Raw genomic sequence first — 19,598 nt, forward strand, 5'->3', positions numbered from 1 at the left:
AGCACTCCCCCTTCCCCGGCGGGCTGCCCCAGCCGCGCAGTGCGTTGTGGGAACGGCACTGAGATGGCGGCGGCCGCCGCCGGGCTGAGCTGGAGGCGGGTGTCCTCCTTCACGGGGCCGGTGCCACGCTCCCGCCACGGGCACCGCGCGGTCGCCATCCGAGAGTTGCTCATCATCTTCGGCGGCGGCAACGAGGGCATCGCCGACGAGCTGCACGTCTACAACACGGGTGCGCGGGGCGGGGCCCCGCCGCGGGGGAGACAGCGGCGGGGCTGTCCCATCTGCGACCACCGGTGGCACCGGGTTCCGCACGGCGCCGGGGCTCCCCCCCAAGGCCTCCCGCCGTCCCCCGGCACTGCTCGCGGGGGGCCTGGCCGAGGGGGCGGCGGCCGGGCTGAGGAGCTGCCCGGAGCCGAAATGGCGGGGCGGAAAATATGCCTGGGCCAGGGGTCTTCCGTGGGGTAGTGCTGCGCCCTGGCTGGCGCTGCGGGGTTGGTGCTCCTTGCTTGGGGAAAAGCGACCAGAAGGATCGCGGCTGCTCTGCTGTCCCCGGTCGTCGCTCAGGGATGCGGAGTCTCTCTTTCCTGGCAGGTCGCGGCTGAATGGCGGCAGGCGGGATTAGTCCCTACGAGTGTCCGGATCCCCCTCCTTCCCTCTGGTGGCGGCAGCTCACGAGAGCCGAGTGCCCTGGAATGGGAATCTTGTTTGGAAAAGTGAACGTGTTGGCATCGGGAGCCGTTCCAAACAGGAAGCTGCCCAAGACCGATTTTATTTGTGAAAGATCAGATGCCCAAATAGTTACTGTACTGAATGCTGGATGAGGCTGGAAAACTTGTGTGTAATTTCAGGGCTTGGGCCGAGACGGGGGAGTTCAGTGACTGATCTGTGCTTCTCAGTCAGACAGTGTTGGCTGCTTGAAGTTTTTCCAGGCAGATTTTTTCTGGATACCTTCAAGATATACTATGCTTGAATCAGATTTCTGACGGGAGAACGAAAAAAATCTCTTAACCTTTCTGTTCTGACAAGTAATCCGAAGAAAACTCTTAACATAGTTATGCCATCAGAACAGAGGTTCTGACGAGTGCCTTTTGAGTGAGTCTTATAATGACTTGTTTTTTTTCTTCCCAGACTTTCTGCTTAAGGTGTTTCCCCTTTACAGCAGTGACAAAAAGCATCATGACTTAGTTGCTCCAGTTTCTGGATGAGTGCTTGGCCCAAACTGACATTTTTTGTTCTGGGGTTAAGATGCAGGGTTATGACCTGAACTGCCCCAGTGTGGGATATCATCCATGGCCCTTGCTGTGCATGTGATGATTTTTGAGGAGCTGGCACACACTGAGAGCATCTTAATCCCCCGCAGCAATGTTCACTGGAAGCTTCTAATTTTCTACTTCTCCTCTTTGTGCTCATAAAATGTGTAGGAAAAAGAAGACATTGTCCCCTGTAATTCTTAAATTTCAGAACAGTTTAGGCACCACTATGCTGCTGCTGGATCAGTCTCAATTGCTTTTTCTCGACTCTGTGCTTCTCCTCTCCCACTCTGTGGATATTAAAATGAGTCTCAGAACAGTGTAATTAGTTTTTGAATAGGGCTATTAAGTCCAGACACCGTGCCATGCTGCTGTAGCTCTAATAATTCTGTTTCTAGAGCTAGCTCCCTCTGAGTTAGTGTGGTTATCTCTTTTGTGTGGAACTGCACTTGTGTTCCTCATTAGCCTCTATTCTTGGCAAGTGACTGACTTAGTTACAGTGACCTCATGGGCTCATTCATATACTGGGTAACACTGGTTTGATAGAGGTGTTTGCTTTTCTTGTTATTAAAGAAAATAAGAATTAATTTAAAACTTAGTGTGAAGCAAATAACCGTAGTTATCTGCAGATAAAAGGTAATTCTTTAGAAAGCAGAAGTATTTAAAAATACATGTTTCAGTGTTTGAAATGTTTTTCTAATCTATTTTTCTGGGTTTTGGCTTTTTATTTCCTACTATAGTTACGAATCAATGGTTCCTTCCTGCTGTTAGGGGAGATATTCCTCCAGGCTGTGCAGCGCATGGATTTGTTTGTGATGGTACCAGAATACTAGTTTTTGGAGGAATGGTTGAATATGGAAGATATAGCAATGATTTATATGAATTGCAGGTAGGAAATGAATGAGTATGTTTTGATTTTCAGGACTACTATATTTATCTGTTTATGAAGAAACGCATTTTATTTTACCAACTGCAGAGGAAAGTTAGATGATCTTTGCTCTTCAGAAGATTTTTTCCATCTTAAGAATCTAAAGTTTATTCTAAATAACTTTGAAATAGAGACTTTCATCTAGTCTAAATAAAGTATAATATATTCAATATTTTATTAAGGTTAGCTCTTACATATCCCTTTTAATGAATGTCCTAAGAAAAGCTCAGCCTTCCCTTAAAATAATTCAGAAAATACATAAGTGTTAATATTATATGAATTCTCTTTGTTATGACAGACTATCAATGAAATTATTTTAAAATAGTTTTTTTTGTCTTCAAGGCAAGTCGATGGCTCTGGAAAAAAGTAAAACCTCAAGCTCCTTCAAATGGATCACCACCTTGTCCTCGGCTTGGCCACAGCTTTTCTTTGTACGGTAACAAGTGCTATTTATTTGGTGGCCTGGCAAATGAAAGTGAAGATTCAAATAATAATGTTCCCAGGTATGCTGATTTGTCTCTGAATTTAAAGGCTTTAAAAACAAATTACTTGTTTTGACAGCTTTGAAAAGGAACATTCTAGGCAGGCTGGCCTGCACACCAGGTGCTCAAAGTTGGATTATTTGTGCAGTGAAGGGGTTACATGTGAATAAGGTTAAGTATTCCTTTTGCTAATCCCACAATATGGAACATTGAGTGACAGCTCTGACACTTTTGTAGGGCAACCTGAGTAGGCTTTTGTATTTCTCCTGGTATTTTGGGTGATGTTTCTAAGAATGGCTTGTTTGTTAGAATTACCTCAATCAGCAGAGTCTCATGAGTCATCAGGGACTTAGATGGATGTTTCTTCTGTATTGTTGTGAAAAACAGTTATAAATTCATCTGGAAATTTTTTACTATAACAGCTGAAGGTGCCATTATTGTAAGAAACTGTGCTATAATGCTGAAGTTTTATATCGACATTCACCTGCATCTCAGAGCACTTATATCCGCTGAGCTATAAACTGGCAATTTCAAGCTCAGTAAACAAAAGGTATCTGGTGTGAATGCCAAGATTCAAAGACCATTATCTAAAAACAACTTGCTAATAGATTCAGCAACAAATAGCTAATTGTGTATTGGCCAGCCTGAAGACACAAGAAAACAACAGCTTCTTTTCACCTTCATTGCTTTAAGAGTTGCAGAAATTTCTCTCTAATACCACTTGTCATGTATTTCCCCCTCCTTTGCGGTTTATTGTGTGTCCATATGTAGCAATTTTTGCAATAAATGTTGTTTTCATGTTTCTTTTATGTAATACAGTGTATCAAATAAGAGAGCATGTTTTCTCAGAGGCAACAAGTTATAAATGTTAATTTTTTTAAAAATCTATTTTGAATTCAGTTTTGGTACTGCCCACAATGCATCAAATGTTTTGAGAGTTTAGAACTCTGCACCCTCCCAAGACAGAAGTTTGTAATACCTGGAAGTGGTCAGGGTTTAAAGTGCACTTGATGTCATGCTTATAAGTGAGTTTTTCATACTTTGACAATAATACTCTAGATATTTAAATGATTTCTATGAACTGGAGCTGCAACATGGATCTGGTGTGGTTGGCTGGAGTATTCCTGTAACCAAAGGAATCTTGCCATCTCCCCGAGAATCTCACACAGCCATAGTGTACTGCAGAAAAGATGTGGGAAGCCCGAAGATGTATATTTTTGGAGGCATGTGCGGCTGTCGGCTTAATGATCTCTGGGAACTTGACATAGGTGAGTTGGTTTGCCAGCAGAAGTCAGTGCTTACTGGCTGAGGAGAAAAATTACAGTATAGAATGGTTAATGGCAGGCTGTGGTGCAGATATTATTGAGACTGACACCATAGTGTTAACCTTTTGTAATATTTGGAATTAAATAGATTTTTTGCATATATTATCCTCACTGATTATGAGTACTACATGACACAGTTACCATAGTCTTTAAAACACTCTAAAGAAACCAAGTTGAATAACCATAATGAAACCATAATTTATGTTTTTGATAAACACTTAGTTTGTCAGTATTTCCCATAGTTTTTTAAAAAGAAGTTTCCAAGTGCTTGCTATTGCACCCTTTTTCTAAAAATAGCCGTCTTAAAAAGGTGAAATTTAGCTTTGCTGAGTATTAGAGGTAGGTTCCCTCCTAAAATCCAGGTAGTGAAATATGTAGCAACAAGATTTTTTTTTTTTTTTTTTTTTTTTTTTTTTTTTTTTTTTTTCTTGAGAATTTTATTCTCTTTCTTTTAGAAACCATGACCTGGTCAAGACCAGAAACCAAAGGGACAGTACCACTTCCTCGCAGTCTCCATACGGCCAATGTAATAGGAAACAAGTATGTCTGTTGTTAAAAGCTCAACTCTAGAAAGGTACACCTAGTAGGGGAATGATGATGCTTATCCACTACTGTATACTCAGTATAAACATCAGCCCTGTAGAATAGTTTTCTTCTGCTGTTTCAGTGCCACTATTAACTCAAGGGTAGCAATCCATCAGTGTTTCCATCCAGCAGGACAATCTGCCCAAGCCATCAGCAGCTTTCTGGGCTTCTTGGAGCACCTTTGTGCATTCTGGGGCAGCCTCAGCTGGGCTTGAGCTCTGTCAGGAGTAAGCTTCAGTGCCGCTATGTGTGTGACACAGATTAGGTAGCTATACAAAAAAATTTCTCAAAAAGTAAAACTAGTTCCAGGCAAAACTATTCCCGACTTTTTCTGCAGTCTGTCCCTCATTACTCTGCTTCTTGCCAATATGGTTTGTTTTGGCAGGTAGCATTGATAAAATGGATTTTAAAACATGGGTTTCAGTCCGTTTTGTATCAATTTACAAGCTGGCATGAGGAGAAAGAGGCAAGGAAGTAAAGAAGTATGAAAGCTTTATATCTTCTGATCCAACAGCTTAGCTTTTTATTATTTACTTAAAATGTCAGTAGTTTGTAGCCTGCATTGTATTTTTAAATTATAATATCTGAATTATATCAAAATTTAATATGATGCTAGTCATCTTATTTTAGCCTGACTTACTAAGGGCTCTGCAGTAAAGGATTGTAGAAATTCTGTTTACGTGTGGTATTTTTGGAGAACGTTAGCAGTTTGATGGTTTGCTAAATGTTACAGTATTAACTGCTGTTTCTAGAAAGTTGTTTGAGAAGTTTCTGGGACTTTTTTGTGTGGTTGGGTTTTTCAATCAGTCAGCTTACTCAGAAATTTCAGGAGGTAGATGTCCACAACAGTACTTCATAAAGACAGTAGATATAAATAAAATTTGCTGTGAACGAGAATGGTAACACACTGGAAATTTTCCTTTTTTTCCTAGTTTGAACAGCACATCTAGCTGTTAATTGGTGTTTCTTTTCTTTTCTTTTTCTCTCTTCCCTCTTTTTCTGTATTTCAGAATGTATGTTTTTGGTGGATGGGTTCCACAGTCAGCAGGAGGTGAAATTTCTGCTCCTGATGGTGAATGGAAATGCACCGGTTCCTTTTCTTACCTTAATTTGGGTTAGTGTTTCTGCCTTTCTGGAAGTGGGTATTTTGAATTAATATTTTCTTAACAGAGTAGAGTAACTATTTTGAAGATGTTGAGAAAAGTTTAGGATACATAGTTGTAATACTGGCTGACTAAAAAAGTTGCCAATTTTTTGCACATTACTTGAAAATAAATATTTTAATTATTATTTTTCTTTGAAGATTTAGCAGGTTTGCTTTTACAAATCTTTGTTAATACAACTTTAATGCTAAGTAATGTAAATACTCTTTCATTTATAGAAGAACACAGGAGACAGATTCTGAAATGAGGTTTTTCTAAGCATGTTAGTACTATCCCTGAATTCTCAACTTCTGATCTATTTGCCTGAGAGAGATAACCAGAGGTCAGAATTCAGCCTGTATGAATTGATTTTATCTTGCACACTAATTGGAAAGTGACCTTCTCTTCATAATATTTCCATTTTAAATGCAACTGTCTATAAAAAAGAGAGGTGATTTATTTTCTTTTTTTTTCTGAGCAGTTAAGTGTTAACATCTTTATTTCTTGTTTTGGAGAACATCTAGAAACTAAATGCTTTGAGTTTCATTTACTAGATACCACAGAATGGATAGGTCTGATCTCAGATTGCCAGGAGGACAAAAGTAACTTGTTACCAGGGCCAAGAGCAGGACACTGTGCTGTAGCTATTGGCACTCGTCTGTATATCTGGAGTGGTAGAGATGGTTACAGAAAAGCTTGGAACAATCAAGTTTGCTGCAAAGATCTTTGGTACCTTGATACTGGTGAGTCAGAAATAAATAAGAGACTTGTACTATGTTCTGTGTTTTATTAACGTATGGAAAGCTTGCATGACTGATGAGCAAACTTTAAGAGTATTTACATTTTAAAATTTGTTTTTAAATCATGCTTTACTGCTGGTTGCTTAAAGGCTATTACTTAAAATAAAAAAAAATTAGGAAGGCTTGTTTAAAGCCTCTGAAAAAAATATGTGCTAAATTCTGCACTGCATGCCATAGTCAGTTGATACAAGATGCTAAAGGCTGTTTTGCCTAACCTCAGGGTTCCTGGCCTCTTTTTAGTGATCTTTTCTGCTACTACTTACTTTTTTCACCAAATCCCATCTCTCGGGATCATTGCTGCTGCTGCTGCTGCTTCCTCATCTCTTGGACTGCAAAAAGATACTCTTCAATCTAAGAAAGGACCAAATTGTTCCTAGGGATGAAGGGAATTCTGGACACTAATCACTCAGTAGCTGCATTGATAGCAGGACACTGAGTTGGGAGAGAGGGAATTAGAATAGAACTTTTTTTTTTTTCCTGTTTCATTTTTCCCTCAGAAAATGAAAAATAGCGGAGGAGGGGTGTACTTAGGACTGCAGCCTGGTCAGGCATAGAGGCATGTGAGAGGAGCAAGCCGTTGGCTAGTCATGTCCAGGTTACCGCCTGTGCAGAAGAAGTTAGAGTAAAAGCTCACTTCAGCTACACAGAGCAAGCAAAAAGGAAGAGGAATTATTTGTGAATTAGAGGAATATGTAGAGCTTTAGGAGCCAAAGAGCTACCTGCAGCATTTCAGGAAAACACAACGATCTGCTGTCTCTGTAATCCCTACAGTGATGTAGCTACAACTTAAAGGCCTACTGGCAGCTACAAAGACACTTTGTAATTCTCTGTCTTGACTTGCCCCCTTTGACAGTGGTTTCTTGTTGAATATATGTTCATATATATTGTACATCAGTGAAAAAGGAGCGACTGATTTTACTTGCAATATGCAACTATTTAATAAACTGGTAGGGGAAGGCAATTTCTAACATGCCATCTGTGTTTTATTGGTTTCCTGTAGAGAGACCTCTAGCACCATCACAGGTACAGCTGATCAGAGCTACAACCAACTCTTTTCAATTGAAGTGGGACGAAGTACCTACAGTTGAAGGATATCTTCTTCAATTACATGCTGACTCACCAGTGCCACTGGTGGCTGGAACTCCTGGTACTGGCGTTCCTGAGACATCAGTGCTGAGTTCACAAGGTAGCAGTCAGATGACATTACACTATTGCTCGTGCGCAGGCAGACTGGAGGGTTGCATAAGTAATAAATATGAGTTTGTTTTATAAAGAACCATTCTGTGAGAGAGAGACCCTGTTTCTTTGGTTATTCTCCAAATGCCTGCATCATAATTATGGCAAACTCCCCCATATGGCAAACAAGTGAAGTTCACTTGTTTCTGTTGGTTTTGGCCAGGTATCTGAATTACGAAGATATTTGTAGAATGCTAGGCACAAGTTGAGAAAGGAAACAGTGAGGAAGGGATTTTATCTGACTATTTAGCCATACAGTTTCATTTCAGACTTACAATAAAGTTTTCCTTCAGGCAACTTTGGCCTCCCTTTTTCTTACTGAAATATGTTAAAACCATCATAATACTAAGTTTTGCAGAACTGATGGGAATTTGCTTTTGTTTACCTGCAAGGTGGCTGTTCTCTCCATCAGAGTCCACAATCAGTGCCTAGCATCCCTTATGCAGAAATGAAGGTGGATCATCCCAGCCAAACAAAAAATCTCATTCCTAATAATGTAAGTATAAGCTGGAAAATGCTTCAGTGTCAAAACAGTGTGGCAAGATAGTGAACTGCCAGAACATTTCTCAGTTTCAAAACTCCTTGCATACTTTTTCAGTCTTGGCAAACAAAACAAAAAGAAAGACACCTGCTGAAGTAGTTGTCTGTTTTCTTACATACTTCTTGCTTTTATGATTGAGATACAATCTTACAAGACCTCTTCTTGTTAATGCAGGAGGGAATTGCAACTGTATTGTCTTCCACAGTGCCAACTCTGAGTCTGACACCAACAGGAATACTATTCATTCTCAGAATGCTGGTGACATTAATGTGGGAAGCAAAAAGAATAAGGCATATTACTTCTTTGTTAGGCTAGTTTAGTTTTATGCTAGTCTGCTTATTTGTAAGTTCCTACAGCAAGTTAAATCTAGTTATTATCTGTGGTGTGCAGTTGTACATGTTCCTCCGTTCCACCAATTTAACAGAAATAGTGAGGACAAACTCTGGCTAAAGGATCTCATTTTTAGAACTTTGGACCATTTCTTAGTTGTGTAAAGTCTGAGATCTGTATGGGATCCATAATGTATTCCTGGAGAAAACACATGTAGAAATACCATAAATTTCACTAAGAGTAGAAATATCTCAAGTACATGTCAGGAAAGCAAAGGTTGAAAGCCTCTATAATTGTGATTTTCCCCATTGCCCAAAGTCCCCCCAGTAGACTAAATATACACAGCAATGAAATGCCATGTAATGATATAATTTAGTGTGAGTCTTCCAAGTCAACTCAGTGTTCGAGTCTTTGTTTTATAATGACTAAGATAAGAATTGAGAGATTGATTTCTTGGTCTAATTTAAAGTACTAGAAGGAATTATTGGAGGAGTTTATATTGTTGTTTATGAGCAAGCATTTTCATGCCATGTTTGCAGTTGAAATTTCTGAACTTTGCATTGTAACATTAACAAATGTGTTGTTTTGGTTAGGTCCAAGTTGCCCTTTCATCCAGTTTAAAAGTAGAAGGAAAAGAAAAGGCTGCAGCACCTGAAAACAAGGTTACACAGGAGACTATGAAAAACCACACAGATGCTAAAGGATTCAAAGAATCAAATGCCCCTTCTCTTTTGCCTGTTTGTACTTCTTCAAGTAAGATGACTATAAGAAAAAAAATAGAGGAAAAAAAAAGTGAGAGTTAAAATTCATCTCAAAAACATAAAATAAGATTGTTTCTGTCTTGTAGTTTAAAATTATTTATGAGTCCTTTGTAGTTTAGAAACCCAACTTGTGTTAGTTATTACTGAACATATTTTTAGAAGATACAAAGAAAATTGAAATCTTAACTTGTTTGAAGTGTTGCAAGGTACAGGAAATTCTCAATATATTCAATATTATGATGGACAATCTGTCTAAACATAAATAGCCATTTTTAGCATCAAGTAAAAAGGGACAGATGACATTTTACAACATTATGGTGATAGTAACTCCAAACTCCAACACTGTGTCTCTTTTAGCTATTGGCTGATGCAAAATTTCAGGCAGTGTAGAGACAAGCATGTTTGTCTCTGACTGTAGAGGAAGTAAAAGATGGCAAGGCTCTGATTTATGCATGTCACTGAAGTGCTTTAAGTTCAGTGTAATGAATCCAGGCTTAATCACCTGATCTGTTTATATTTGATCTCAATGTATTTTATAGGTAGTTGGATTTTTATTTTCTTTACAGTGTAATTTAGTTAAATGAAGAAATGTTGGTTCTGATTGCTAAGTGAGAAACAGATTTCTACAGGGGTAAATCTTAAATTGATTTTTAGAAATCTGTGATACTGATTTGTGTGGATGCTTTATTTTAGTAGGGTTTTTTTCCCCAAATTAACTTTTTTGTGACCAAATACATAAAAACCAGCAAATTTAAAATAACTGTTAACATACACCTATTTATGACTCTGGAGACAGACTCCTGTTAATTTATAAACCTAAAGGAAGCATTAGCAATCAGTATAATCAGATCTGTTCTAACCTAATTTTGAGCTAAACTCAGGCTTTATATGAAAATAAATCCTTTAGATCAAGTTGAGATTTGGTGTGTTATCAATATTGAATTCTTGCTAATGTTTTCTTCTTTTTTAAGGTGCTCAGACATCAGCAAATGTAGCTGAATTACATGACTTGGACAAACAAAGTGTAAATCCTGATGCTTCTGTATCCAGTACTGTCTCCAGCACACAAACTATGGTAACCCAGCAGGCTGTTAAAACTGAATCATCAAGTACAAATGGGGCAGTTGTTAAAGATGAAACTTCACTAACAACATTCAATTCAAAATCTGAAGGTTTGAAATGTGTTTCACATACTGTATTTTGAGCCATATATTTCTAAGGCCATCAGAGTTCCTATAGTGTGGTGGGATTCCTGTCTTGAGTAGTACCTGGGATGTAGATAGGGCTTTGGGCATTGAAGACCTTGTGCAGCCTGGATTTATACATCTTTTAAAATCAGGGTCTTCCTTCTATGCATTTGTAAATCACCCTGTTTCCTTTAAGTGACAAATCTTCATTTATGCAGAGGTCCATTTTCTAAATATCAGTGGTAGCCTGTTTTGCTGCTCATTGCACATTTATTTTCATTCAGTGCTTGTCTGTTTAGTCAGCAAAAGACTAAAATGGTAACCTTGGATAATTTTGACTTTAAGCACCTGACCATCTCTAATAAATGTGGCCAGCTCATTGCTGGTCTAATGTGCTGGCCTCTTCACAGTCTGCTGGAAATAACCAAAATAAGCAGCAATGCAGAACATAAACGGGTAGTTTTTCAAGTTTTGTTTTTGATAAATATCCGCAGGCAGTGCTTGTTACTGTTTTGAGTGTTAACTAAAGAACTGTATTCTCATATTGATGTTGTGTGATTTTTACCAAGCAGTATTGTAATTTAAGAGCAGAACCCAGGAACACAAGTATAGAATACTAACACTCCCATGTGTTACTCATGTGCCTAATCTTTTTTTCTTTAAAGATTCATTTTAAATTTAATGAATGCTCTGCTCCCATTTGTTAGGGTTGTTTACAGTTTAACTGTTTATGTTCAGAATTCAAGCTGTATCGATGCCAGAAAAAATGCAATCAAATTAAGAATTCACACTTAGACTATTCATACAATGTCCCCAGTATGTGCTTCAATCTGGTATTTAGATTATTTGTTCACAAATATTTTATATCGATTTCATAATGCTGTCACTTTTTACGATTTTCTGAGTCCTGCCTTCTGTTTGTATTATCTGTAGCACCTCCAGTGCCAGACTTTCAGAATTGTTCTGTAAATTTGATAGAAGCCAAAATTAGTTTGTGTTATAAATAGAACTGCATGCAAAAGAAGTCTGAGACATTCTTGTGCAACAAATATTTGTAAATGGCTATTGAGGTCAACTTTCATACTCTGTGGGTTTTGTATTAAATTTTGTCTATTGCTTATGTTTTTAAGATTTCATGTTTTGTTTTTAGCTGCTGAAACTGCTTATGTCACGCCTTCAACAAGGGTCAGTACTGGACAGAGAAATGATTCACACTCTTCTGTAAGTCTGAAAAAGTATTATCAAATTGCTATACCTATTGTTCTGTTGATTAGTTGTAAGGGCTCTTCTGTTTTCCTTTAATTATATTTTTGAAAGAAAAGCAGTGTTTATTTTGAGCTTGGAGTGAATAATACAGGGGTAAACATTTCTATTGTAAAACTAATTGCATTTTGTGGGTTAGATATGAATCTAAGTAGCAGTTGTGTAGCTGGGAGGAGATCCAAGTTCATGTTTCAGCTGTTGAATTGTTTTCATCAACTGGCACAGTGGAATGGTCTCTGCTGCATGATGTGCAAATATAAAAACTTTTCCTGTATGCACAACTGAATTTAGAATGAATTATGTATTAAATCAGACTAGTGTTGGCTGCTGAGTCTATAGATTTGAAACATAACTGAACTGACATCTTGATGTTTTTCCCTAGAGGAGATGGGGACTGACTATGCAAGCTGTAAATACTGCCTGAAAAAGTAACTGCTTCCTATTTCACCTGCTTACAACTTAATACACAAGTTGCCACTGTTGCCACCAAAGGTGCCACTGTTGCCACCAAAAGCGAGGAACTAAGGATGGGGAGAAGCAGCTGCTACCAAAGGGGGGGGGGGTGCTTCTGCCAAGAGCAGCTGCAGCTCCTGCCCCATTTCCATGCTAGCAGGATCATGGCCTGTCTGTGCTGGGCATCTGACTGTGCAAGTGCTCTCCCTGGTGTCTGGAGACCAGCAAGAAAACCAGTTTGTCTTACTGGGTCAGTCAGGAGCAGTTTGCATGCCCTCCATCCCCACGGCCCCATGCCACAGCAGAGGGCTGTTCTCAGGTTAGGCGAGTTCCGCAGTGCCTGAGAAAGAGCACGTGTGGGGCTGAGCTACAGCTGAGCCCTAGGGGGAGCTGCTGATGTTGGACCACCTTGGGAAACTTCTTGACCTCTGAGAGAAAGTCAAGACCTTCTCTCAACTACATGCTGCTACTGACACCTAGTTCTACAGATTTAAGCTTCTTCCCTGCCCCATTCAGAATATCAGATGCGACATCCCAGCTGTTACTTTTTAAATGATAGACTGAGTCTGAGTAAATGTATAAGAACCAGTTGGTTTTGCACAGTATTTTAATAATACATGCATATTCATTTGAAGTATAAGAAAGTAATACTGGTATAAAAGGGGGTTGTCTCTTACATATACTAGAGCCTTGACATTTTTTTCCATGGCATTGAAGTGTGGGTAATCTACATGATGTGTTCTTCAAATACTAGAGAGCTCCCCAGAGGCTGCCAGCACCGGTGAAAACCAGGGACCGCCGGTGGTATGATGTGGGAATTTTTAAGAACAACAGTGCTGTGGTGAGCCAGTTCTACTTGCTGCCAGAGGAAACACTGAACATCAATAGCAAGGTAGCTGCTGCTTCTCTGATATAACTTGCATATACCTGTTTCAGAATTTGTTGCTTATATAGTTCACAACAAAATATGGGATTTTCTAATACTGCAGCAGAATCTGGTGCTTGTAGGAGTTGTATTTTATGACCAGTATTTCTTCATGTATTTTTCTCACCTTTTTTTTACTATTTCCTAAACTAGATGAATTTCTTTTGTTATTTATGTATGATAATACAAAATATCTTATTTTGCTATTGCTTGTTCTTGCCTTAGAAAACAATTTTAAACTTATAAATTTTCAAGCCAGTAAAATTCTTAAAAACTAAAACCCCCACAATTTCTTAATATGTTATTTCAGTCCAGCATTGAAATGTTTCAGTTTCTTCTCTATTCCCAGAATCTTTGCATAAAAATTTTAAAGATACTAGTAAGACATAGGCTAGACTGTTTAAAAAAAGTAGATCTGGAACTGTAGTGGTTTTTCTATTAGATCTTTCTGACTTACTATTTGGTACATGTAAGTGGATACATGAAAATTATGAGTGTGAAACTCGCAAAAGTGTAACAGTTTTGACAGTAAAAGTGTAAATTAGTGATGTCCTCATTAACTAGAAACAAAAATTGTGTCTTCTTGAGACAGAAACAAAAAAAACCGTAATCCTTCCTTTGCAAGCACTTCACTATAAATATTCTATGTCTTAGTTTTAAAGAGCACAGTACATTGTACAGTGTTTACATTAATTGTGGTTCTTTTACATTATTCAGTAGGAAAATGGTTCCACTGTAAGGATCAGTGATGCATCAATGCATATTTTAATAATGGAAGTATGGTAGCACATAATGTTTCAGAAAGCTGTTTGTTACTAACTTACTGGGTGTTTCCTTAAAAACATTTTGATTACCTACAAATTGTACTGCAGCTCCTAATGTTAGAAATAACTGCTTTTGAAATAAAAATATTTTTTAGGATGGAAGATTATGTTAATTAAATCATAACTTATGTAGTTGTAAATGCTACTTTGTTTTAACTTTCCTGAGTAAAAATAACCACAAGGCACAGTTTAATTTAAATGACTGAAAAAATGGGATATCGTTTGGTCTAGACATGTAGTCTTACTTTGCATATTACATCAGCTCTTTTGATGTGAAATACTGTGTCAGTCAAAACCTTTTCATAAATTCTGATGTAAGTACAGCAGTATTAAATAGATTTCAGTTTCAATTAAACTTTATTAATCTCAGCTTAACACTTTTTAGGCTAATTGTGTTTATAATATTTGAAAAATTACCAAAAATGTTGCTTTATTTTCAGATGGAAGGTGCAGATGTACCAGACTACAGATTACTTAAGAAACAAGATCTGTTTCCAGGCACAGTGTACAGATTCAGAGTTGCTGCAATTAATGGCTGTGGTGTTGGGCCTTTCAGTAAAATCAGTGAATTCAAGACATGCATTCCAGGTTTTCCTGGAGCTCCTTCAACAGTCAAAATCACCAAGGTGAGAAATAGAGGTAATTCTGATTCTGGTTCTCATGTGTGAAATTCTCGTCACTGGTGTAATCTCAGAGCTCTTAGTTATAGTTAGTTTTGTTTTTAAGTTAAAATTGTCATACAAAATAGTGTCCAAAGCTTACTTACTTAACTCTGCTCAATATTTCTTTAAGAAATTTGCTAAAAATAATTCTTTTAAGAGCTAATTATAGTTTCCCCATGATTTTCTAGTCTTGGATCATTAAATCTATAGGGGTTTACCACACTTCTTAAAAAAAAAGTCAAAAGACATCTTATCTCCAGAGTGGTGATGATAGGTTAGAATTTTCACATAATCTTTAGAATTTGGGGGTTTTTTGCATTGTTTAGATATTTATGGTTAGCCATATACTATCATATGTTTCTCTCTTTCTTCAGAGTGTAGACTGTATTCATCTTTCTTGGGAGCCTCCTGCTTCACCCTCTGGAAATATTTTAGAATATTCTGCCTACTTAGCCATCCGTTCCACGCAACTACAGGAAAATCCAAGTCAACTTGTATTTATGAGGATATACTGTGGTCTTAAAACATCTTGCATAGTGACTGCTGCCCAGCTTTCCAATGCCCATGTGGATTACACCTCCCGGCCTGCCATAGTGTTCAGGATTTCAGCCAAGAATGAGAGAGGCTACGGCCCAGCCACGCAGGTTCGGTGGCTCCAAGGTAAAGTCACTGTCACACACAGCATTTGAGTGGAGCAGGAGCTGTGCATTTCTTCCAGAACCAACACAGCACTGCATGTGAACTGCTTGAAATGTTCGTTTGTTCCTTATGGGAGTTTTGTGCAATTCTAGATGTTGCTTCTGAATAATTCTGTATAATTCACTTCAGCTCAGAAGTTTTTCAGTCTAATAAGAAGCAATCCAGTTATGTGCATCATGTAGATGACATACAGTGTAATCAGGGTTTTTTTCAGTCTTTTCACCTTCCTGAATGGAAAAAAAATTCCATCAGGTGATATCAGGTGCATTTTTGTGATGCATATACACTTTAAAATCTGTGTTACAGCCAGAAAAGGTTTTGTCAACTTGTCCCTGGGCTTGAATTTGTACAGGTTCATGATGATTTGGGGATGGGAATGGATCCACTGAAACTAAAATTAGTGTTAGCGTGGTCAGTTTTGGCCTGCCTTATAAGTAAGCCAATATGGGGTCTCAAGTTTTGCCAGTTTCTCATCCTGCTCCTTCCCGTTTCTGGCTTAGCTTTGTTGGGAGCTGGCTTTGCTCAGTAAGAGGTACTGTGGGCACAAAGGAAGGTAGAAAGGGCAGAGTGCCCATCCCCTTGGGCAGCAAGGAACTGTGGTGGGGGGGTAGCTGACCTCAGCTGCTGGGCTGGGACCCACCTGTTGAATGCTCCACTGCTTGGTTTCTAATATGTCCTTTTCTAAGATGGGGCGTAACAATGAAGAAGTTGTCTTCTGTGATGTTCAGTAATTCAGTGCTGTTTTAACACTTTATTTGGCAGGGGTTTTGACCATTATCTATATCCTACAACTCTGAAATAGTGTTTGTTTGAAAATGTTTGAGTGTGTACACCATGTGAAATTATGAAACATTTAACAATGTCTCCTTTGCTTTGCAGATATGAAAACATCAGGCTCCAAGTAGAAATGACTTAATAAATCTCAGTTTTTGAATGTAGTGTTTAATGTAACTCCTGTACTATTTGTAAATGCTACAAATATTTTATTTTTGCATTGTTTTTATCTTAAAAATATATAACCTTTTTTACGTTTGACACATCGATGTTGTAGAACCTTGCTCAGGTATGAGTATCGTATAGAAAATATATCCAAGATGGTGGGGTGGAAGATTGCTCTCTGTCCAGCAGCTCTTTTCGGTAGTGATAAGTAAAAATGTAAAGAACACAGAGTTTCAAATCAAAAATGAATAAAAGAATTGGCACAAGTAGTAGTGTTTGAGGTAGAGTCTCCGGGATTGCTACAGATCTTGCATAGATAATTCATAAGATTTGGGATATGAGCAAATTCGGTTTGGTTTCCGTTCCCTATATCACATTCTTCATTCTGGTGCCTGAGTACAAGGCAAAAATTTCCAGTTATTATATAGTAACTTAAAATGTATAAATATTTTAATATATACTTTTTTTGTAAAGAAATGATTTTTTCTACTATTTGTAACAAATATCTTAATCTTGAAAAATATCCCCTGAAAATTTAAAAGGAAAAAGATAAACTTACCCACTGCCCTTATTACAAAAAACATAAATTCATTGTAAATGCACTACTATTAAAATTATCATTTTGTAGCTGTACAAATCTTAAACTTGTAAATACCAGTGTTTACAAGAGACCTTTCTGGTCTTGTATTACAACATCCATGAGTTGTTTTTTTTTTAATTCATATGCTTTGCTTTTAGCATATGCTTGCTTTTTGCACTAATAATAACTTACCTCATTCCTGTGTTAGTAATCACTTGTGTTGCTTCCATAATGTTTCTGTAAAACTTCAATGTGAAAATTTTAACCAAAGTTTAGAATACATGGTAAGCAATTTTGCACACATTATATGGCAACTTTCAACATATTTATTCCAGTTAATCTTAAGTGCTTGTTTGCTTTACCAATATATTCTACCAATCAAGTTCAGTATCTCCCTTTTACTATGCATCATTTTACATTAACTAGCTAGCTGATAAAATCAACAAGCATTACTTCTAGGAATAGGTTGATCCATTCCTATGGGAAAAGAGAAAAATTGTTCACAGTAGTAAAATAAAGGTAAACATTTTAAATGCTATTTATGTATCTGTATATAAAACTATGTTTACCAAAGCTGAGTTGGACAAGGTCACTAGGTGAATAGATTGAGGCACCTAAATAAGATTTATTTTAAAATAAAATCTAAATTATTTACTGTGCAATGAAGTTTATACTTTGCACTTTAATTTTGCCCCAAATGCCAAAATATTATACATCAAGGTAGAATTTCTTGCCTCTTCCAGTAAAATTTGTCTTAAGAACATTTGTAAATATATAAACTAAAATCAATGATGTGCCTGGTTTGGTGGGAGAAGTATCACTAAAATAGTAGAGATTTAGCAGCTCAAGTCTCCCAGAGCAGATATAACAGCCAAGTGTTGGCTGCCCTGAGAATCAGGGTTATAACAAAGTGCTGGTACAGCCTTATTTATCGCAATGCATCACATGCTCCAATAGCATGAAGAAAGTGCTAGGGACCATAAATGGCTATAATAGTGTTAATTGTGGCACAGGAGTAACACATGTGGTTTGACTCCAGAGAAGAATCATGTTTTTATGACAATGACAGATCCGAGTTTCACTTTAAACAGTGTTTATAATATGAATGTATAGGACTTTTCCTGAAGTTAACTGGCTTTAAGATATTTGTGTTTTAATGGCCCATTTTGTCAGGTAGGATCTCACTACCAATACTGTCTGATAACAAAAGTACCATACAAATGAACTGTCTACTAGAAGAATAGAACTTGGTTTTTCTTATTAGTACTGTGAAAGAAGCCTTTAGAGAAAATACTTGTGGCTTTGATTTTGTTGGTTGATAGCTGTGATTGTAGAGTTGTTATTTAAGAATAAAACCTGTTGGGTGTGTCTGGGTGGAGTTTTTTTGCACTTGGTTTCACATGCTTTGCACAATTTCTTTTTTCAGTGGGTGTGTCGACTACCAAAGGGTAAAACTGTGGCGTTTTCGATGAAAGTATAATTTCCTTGTGAGTGTGCTTTTTTCAGCTGACTTGACATAAGATGTCACTTTTTCTTTTTTGTCCAAGTTGGGTAACGTTGAATAGTGATCATATGCAACTCTTCAGTTGCTCACAGTTTTACTTTAAACTGAAATTATGGTACACACTGTAAAATACACTTTTTGGTCTGTTTTTAGAATTGTATTTATAATGTCTAAATCCCACTTGTTTGCCTATCAACTAGATATCAGACAAATATTGATTGTTTGATTTTAAAGTTTAGAAGATTGTTGACACCAGCTCTTTGAGACTCCATGTTATCCATTTATTTCAGATACTGCTAAAGGACATGCAACAGAAGCTGAAATCTAGCAGATTACTATATCGGTATTGTAGAAATGTCTAGGTTTACTGAACTTCTTAGGGAAGTTGTGACTGTGTAAGCATAGAACAGTTGTCCCTGTTATGGCAGGCACTGCTACAACTTCATCTTCAGAATGTTCTTGTGAAAGTGGAAATGAAGTGAAGAATAACTTACACTTTGTGTTTCCAAAGTAATTATAGCAATATCTTTTGAATGTAGTTTGGAGTAGAGCGCATGATCATGCCGTAAACTCTGAAGATGTAGTAAGTATTACTGTTGTTATCTGATTATTTCAGGATAGCGAATTTGACGTGAACTTAATCTTACAGCCTGCTACTTCATGACCTCTACAAGGAAATTGACATTTTGTACAATACAAGTTGATTAGTCTTATTTTGAAGCATTGTTTGTTCTTTGTAATAAAGTGGTTGTCCTATCAAACACATTGTAAATACTGAAGTGTGTCTGTTTTTTCAGAGGTGTATGTGTACAAACTTGGAATTTCTGATGCAGAGAGTCAATTTCTCAAATTGGGGAAGAGGGTTTAATGATAAGCTGTCATAGTACTATTACTCTTCCATAAATATTGTCTCCTAAGTTAATTCTTGGTTATGTAATGAGCTTTTCTCCCTAGTTGAGGTTCTCCAGTATCCCTGCCCCACCTTCTACAGTTGCTGTGCACTCACCATTACTTCCTTCCATGCCTATGTGCCTTGCAGGCTGTGGCCTTCTGAACTGAAATTCTGACATTACTTCCCCTGTCTATACAGGGGTCACTGTTGCTGACAATGAGTTTCAAAGAGTTTGGTGTTGCTTTGTTGCAGTTTGTTAAAAAGATGTGTGAGCACAAAGTCTGCTCAGA

At 37.7% G+C, this 19,598-nt stretch overlaps 1 protein-coding gene across 3 annotated transcripts; it reads left to right on the forward strand.

The window, feature by feature from the left end:
• Positions 1–20: 20 nt before the first annotated feature.
• On the forward strand, positions 21–19,188 carry HCFC2 (host cell factor C2). Of its 3 annotated transcripts, XM_077178456.1 has the most exons (16): positions 21–229; positions 1,991–2,139; positions 2,521–2,681; positions 3,720–3,928; positions 4,441–4,525; positions 5,581–5,684; positions 6,267–6,455; positions 7,513–7,698; positions 8,141–8,244; positions 9,213–9,411; positions 10,352–10,552; positions 11,718–11,788; positions 13,038–13,175; positions 14,473–14,658; positions 15,069–15,354; positions 16,273–19,188. In XM_077178456.1, the coding sequence occupies exons 1-16, from the start codon at positions 64–66 to the stop codon at positions 16,296–16,298; spliced, it is 2,460 nt and encodes an 819-aa protein (XP_077034571.1). In that variant the 5' UTR covers positions 21–63; the 3' UTR covers positions 16,299–19,188. The 3 variants fall into 3 exon arrangements, with proteins under 3 accessions (XP_077034571.1, XP_077034570.1, XP_054487875.1); XM_077178455.1 differs by having other exon boundaries at positions 15,069–16,331; XM_054631900.2 differs by having other exon boundaries at positions 9,213–9,372; positions 15,069–16,331.
• The last annotated feature ends 410 nt before the right edge of the window (positions 19,189–19,598 follow it).

Source organism: Agelaius phoeniceus, chromosome 5 (genome assembly GCF_051311805.1).
Source record: "Agelaius phoeniceus isolate bAgePho1 chromosome 5, bAgePho1.hap1, whole genome shotgun sequence".
Taxonomy (NCBI): domain Eukaryota; kingdom Metazoa; phylum Chordata; class Aves; order Passeriformes; family Icteridae; genus Agelaius; species Agelaius phoeniceus.

What these genes read in the sequence shown, in the direction of transcription:
- HCFC2 (XM_077178455.1), top strand. Translation starts at nt 64, where the DNA reads ATGGCGGCGGCCGCCGCCGGGCTGAGCTGGAGGCGGGTGTCCTCCTTC. An exon ending in TCTCTGGGAACTTGACATAG is followed by an intron (nt 3,929 to 4,440) that starts GTGAGTTGGTTT and finishes TCTTTCTTTTAG; the next exon opens with AAACCATGACCTGGTCAAGA. An exon ending in AAAAATAGAGGAAAAAAAAA is followed by an intron (nt 9,412 to 10,351) that starts GTGAGAGTTAAA and finishes TTCTTTTTTAAG; the next exon opens with GTGCTCAGACATCAGCAAAT.